Below are 5,327 nucleotides of genomic sequence, written 5' to 3'. Positions count from 1 at the left end.
GGAATGTGGCGCGTAGATATACCCTCTTCACAGGGTCCTCAACACGGCATTTCAATAGTACCCTCCTGGTTACCATTATGGTGCGGTGTACTAGGTGTTTTCGCGAAGTCGAATCGCGAGGTTTGTTTGAAGTGATTGTCGATCGGTAGTGATCCGGTGTCTCGTATATTGAGGTTTCCAGAACCCCTAATGTTGGTCATGTGTGTAACGGCACAGGCAGCGAAACATAGGGAACTGGCGCGAGGGCGACAAAGTCTTCAGCGACAAGCACCAGATATGCAGCGTTCTCGGCGTTGCGTGTGGCAGTCTTGGTTGAGTCCTGAGCTGTGTCAACAGACGTAAACAAATTGAGGATGACCAAATAAACTACCATTGAATTTGACAAATTTCGGATTCTATTCCTTGAGTGAAAGATGCGGTAGCCAACGATGATATTCAGGATGACTAAACTAACGATACAAGGCCATACGAAGATGTAAGAGGAAAAGACGCGAATGTTTGGCCAATTATCACTAACGCTACACTAAACCTATACAATAGTTAATGTGAAGCTTTCAGTTTATAAACAAGCAAAAGCAACCTACGTAGGCTTAGCCATAAATAGGTCCACGAGCTCGTGTTGAAATAAAAAGCAGCGCAAAAGCGATGGTAAATGGCCCTCCGAAGCAGACGAGACAGTGCTGCCATGCGTGGAACGTATGGGGGTTTGTATGGCCCAGGACAACAAGGAGGGTATTGAAGGATAGTCCAAAAGCCCACCACGGATCGGACTGCCCGAGCCTATCGATGCGTTAGTATCGCTGGTCTCAAGTTTAACTTTAGGAGACTGTGCAACGAAAGAGGCCTCACATTTGAAGCAGAAACGCCTGCGCCTTATAGAGCGCAGAGTCTTCCCCAGCGGCGAGTCCATCCCTCGCAATGATGTAAGCGATGCTTGAGCCGAGGTTGGCGATGCTCGCCATGATAATGAAGGTATTCCGAGGGTTCCGCAGTCGCGCCACGAGCCCGTACGCAATGAAGATGAGTAACACAGCGACGAGGCTTAGGCAGCCCTCAATTCGCTCCACAAGTGCAAGCGCATGGGCCTGACTCGGCGTCGGTGCCATTTTCGTCAGCTCATGCTGTTCAGGATCAGCATACGTCAGCTCCAGCGGTGCACGAAATACGTGTGGGGAGGGAAATGAGGTAAATCAATGAAGACGATTGTCGTGGTCACTTTAGCCCTAGTCGCCACTTGGGCAGAACGCAGATGCGGTGTCAGAAGAAAGGGTCACGATGATAGGATCTTCATTTTGCCGTGGCATATGCAGAAAGTGAAGAGGGAGGACCGAGATGCTCACTCTCCATGGTTGATTGGTTGATCAGACAAGATGCAGCAGCAACCGATGGTGCCTCAGTAGCGGTTTGGCTCGCACACTGCCCTCTACGTCGTATCCAGCTATGACAAGAGCGAAAATTGAGGGCTCTTTACAGTAAACAACTCATTGAAGGAGCATGATGGCATCTAAACTTGGGTTATGTTCGCTTCTATAAAAAAGAAATATAGAATATCTCTTCAAAAGTCAAATTATAGAAGCTCAAAAATAGACGTTATTATCATTTTATTATAGCTTAGAGGCAAAACAAGTATTAGGAATTTTGATTAGAACTTGATGGTGTTTGCAGGAGGGTAAAAAGGGCCGCTAACGGGGGCGTTGGAGCAAGTTTAGTACCGTGGCATTATGGGCTAGTATCGGTATTGGTATCATCGTCATCGTCGCCCTTAACGTCGATAGCGATATATTGCTTAACTTGATCATTGAAGTGGATGCGTTTTCGCTCGATATCTGGCGTTGAGATCCTAGTGGGCGCTGACGATGGCAGTATATTAGAGGTATCGCGGCCTATTGGTGTCGAAGGGAAGGGGGACATAGTATTATCCGTCGTCGCTGTTCGATCAGAAGAAGTGTTTTTTGATCGCCGGCTGTCTTTCTCCTTGGCTTGGGCTATTGGTGTTGTCTTCTGGGGTAAGGATGGTGATGACGATGGCCTCTGCAGCATGATAGCTGATATGCTCCTTTTCTTTAGGATAGGTTTCCTGTTCATGTTGACTAGTGAGTTGGACTGGAACAATGAGGCACCCGATGGTCTAATCTGTGTATAGTAGATCTTTCTAGCACCTGGTTGAATGGGCCCATATAGCTAATTCGCATTACCATCTTTCAACCTGCTCAAAATTAGCTTGGTACTGGCGTTGAATTCTGCCCCGTCCTCACCAGTTGAGCGTCTCGGGAGACACAGTCTCTAGGTTGTTTTGGTATTTATCTATGCTCTCCAACGTGTATTGTCGAAATGGGCGCTATTGGGGTGCTCTCCTCGGCAGGAGTCTTGATTTCTAACTAATTGAGTGGCTTAAGTTGGCCTGTTTTACCCTTCCTTATATAGGATCGTATTCGTGAGCTGCGACAGGGTTTTCATCGCCGTCAGTTTCGTCCAAATTTGATCTTATTGGTCAGATCAGCATTCGACATAAGTAAAGTAATTATAAGTAAGTAACTAAGTAAGTAAGTAATAAGTAAGTAAGTAAGCCTAGTAGCTAAGTAAATAAATAAAGCCTTTAAGAAGCAAATAAATAAGTAAGATCTAAGTAAATAGGGCAAAACCATAAGCGCTATGCGACTAAATATAAAATATAGCTTATATATATAATATATTAGGGTTATATATCTAGTTTTATATCTAGCTTATCGCATTAAGGGCTCTAATCTTAATAATATAAGCTTAAATAGTTATACCTATATATATAGCTAGTTATTTAATTTTTTTTATTCCTAAGATATTTCTTATTAATTAATTAGTATTATCTCTAATCTCTATAGAGCTAATTATTTAATAGGATTCCCTCCTATAATTAGTCTTTATTATATAATAATCTACTATAGTAATGCGACTATATAGTAATATAGCTAATACCCCTGAACCTAGATACTATATTTTATTCTATTTTTAAGATACCTAATAAAGAATCTATTATAAGAACTTCCTATTCCTCCTCCTTCGAGACGACCTAGTTAATAGCTAGTAATAATGCCCTTTTGAACCTTCGGCGTATAAGAAGTATAATAAGCTAATTAGCGATTATTTGACCTAAGTATCTTAATATCGCTTAACTTTCTTTACTCCCTTTACTATATATTAGTAGTCTCTAATATATCCTAGAGGACTAGATACATAAAAAGCAAAGGAAAAGCCTTTTATAGATCCTTTAATATAATAAATATATTATTAGGCTTAGTAATAATAATATAATAGGTAATTAATACTAGGTTTATAGTTTATATAATATATAGAATTAGGTTAAGATATTAAAGACTAAGGTAATTACCTCCTTAATCTATTACTTAAATAATAATTATTATATATATAAGGTATTTATTATATATAATAATAGTCCTAATTTAGAGCCTAAATTATTAAATAGAATATCTCTAGCTCTATTATCCTCTATATTAGTCCTTAATATATAAAAGTAGGCTATTAAAAGAAGGCTATTAATTATTAAGAGTAAAGTAGATATCTTTAAGTAATTTCTTCTCGGCTAGATTATAAATATTAATATCCCTCTTTATAGTATTAAATATAAGCTATTTTAATAGCTTTTTACCTTCTTAGATAATAAATTTATTATTAAAGTTTTACTAATATTAAGAAATACTATAAGAAGGTAAATCTTATAAGAATTTAAAGAATATAGGAGGATATTAAAAGATAAAATAAATAAAGCCTTATTAAAGGTTTATACCTCCTTTAATATATAGACTTCGCCTAATAATATTATTATCCTATTAGTAATAATACATTATATTAATATAGCTAAGATACTATAAGTCTGCCCTATTAGCTTAGAGAAGCTCTCTAGTAATTATAATAGCGAAAATTAGGCTATATTAATAGCTAAGGTTATCTAGAAATATAGCTTAGAAAAAAAGATTAGGTTCTTTATAGTAAATAATATTAACCTATATAATACTTATATTTAGGCTTTACTTAAGATATTTTATCCCCGGGTAAATCCTATTAAGCTTAAAAGCTTAGAAGATAAGTGGCGAATTTATTATATTAGCTATATCTTTAACCTATTAGTAAAGGCCTTCTTAAAGGGCAATTCTAATAATATATTTAATAATTATATTATAGAGAAAAACTAAAAGAAAGAATATAAATTACTCCGTAAATAGAGAAAAAGAGGCCCTATTAGAAAACTCTATAATTTAATTTATTAAATAAAAAGAAACCCTTAATATAAAGAGCTTTTTTTATTTATTATAAGTAATAAGATTAATTAATTAATTATAGCTAAATTAAGAGTATAATTTATTAATAATACTCTTAAAGGCTTAATAATTAAGGTAGATAATAATATACAATAGAATTCTATTTATTTAATAATCTATTATATACTTAGACTTTAGGATATTATTAATATCTTTTATAAGCTTAGTCTTCTTAACCCTAAGGGAAAAAAAAGGGTCTCTACTAAGAATATTCTTAGTTATAAAGACTAAGTAATACTCGCCGAGATTATTAAAATCCTATAGCCTTACTTTATATATATTAAGTACTTTAAGGGTTATACTCCTAGATTTATAGAGGTATTTCTTATGATATATCTCTTAAAAGACTATTTATTTAAAATATAATAGCGGTATTCTTTTAACCTTATCCCTATGCTATATTAGGCGCCGAGGATTACTCTTTAAGAGCTAATACTTAATTATATTATAATTATTATGCCTATTAATAGTAGAGAAAGAGAGTAATAAGGAGGGCTATAATAGGATATTAATATATCTACCCGGGGTAGATATTTAACTATAGAATTAACTACTAGTAGAGAACTAAGTTCTTTATTATATTAAATAGAGATCTTAATATAATTTAAAGATAATAACTTAGATCTTAAGCCCTTTAAGTTATCTAATAATAAGCTATATTTTATATAATACTCAATTAAATATATAATATTAAAGCTTAATAAATATTAGAATTTAATAAAGTAAAATATTATTTATTAAGTAATTATAATATTATACCTAGGATATAGTATTAAGTTCTTATAGCTTAGGCTATTAAACTAAATAGACTTAATCCTTTAGGACTTTAGAGATTATTTTAATAGGTATTATACTTAAGGTAATTAGGTATTAATATCTCTAGACTCCCCTCTAGTATTTTATAAATTAAAGTTATTATTATATACTATAAATTTCCCTAAGAAGGCTAAGAAAAAAGCTCTAGATAAGATTAATTTATACCTATAAATAGTTTTAGAGGAAGACTATAAAGAA

At 34.4% G+C, this 5,327-nt stretch overlaps 1 protein-coding gene across 1 annotated transcript; it reads right to left on the bottom strand.

Moving 5' to 3' along the window:
* Positions 1-590: 590 nt before the first annotated feature.
* On the bottom strand, positions 591-1,106 carry NECHADRAFT_89534 (uncharacterized protein; the record flags this gene model as incomplete). Its single annotated transcript, XM_003039057.1, has 2 exons — positions 591-780; positions 850-1,106. 2 exons carry the CDS (start codon positions 1,104-1,106, stop codon positions 591-593), a joined length of 447 nt encoding a protein of 148 aa, XP_003039103.1.
* Positions 1,107-5,327: the final 4,221 nt, after the last annotated feature.

This window comes from Fusarium vanettenii, assembly GCF_000151355.1.
Source record: "Fusarium vanettenii 77-13-4 unplaced genomic scaffold NECHAsca_194_unmapped, whole genome shotgun sequence".
Lineage (NCBI taxonomy): Eukaryota > Fungi > Ascomycota > Sordariomycetes > Hypocreales > Nectriaceae > Fusarium > Fusarium vanettenii.
Note: the sequence above shows the minus strand (reverse complement) of the source record. Positions and strands in the feature narration are given on the sequence as shown.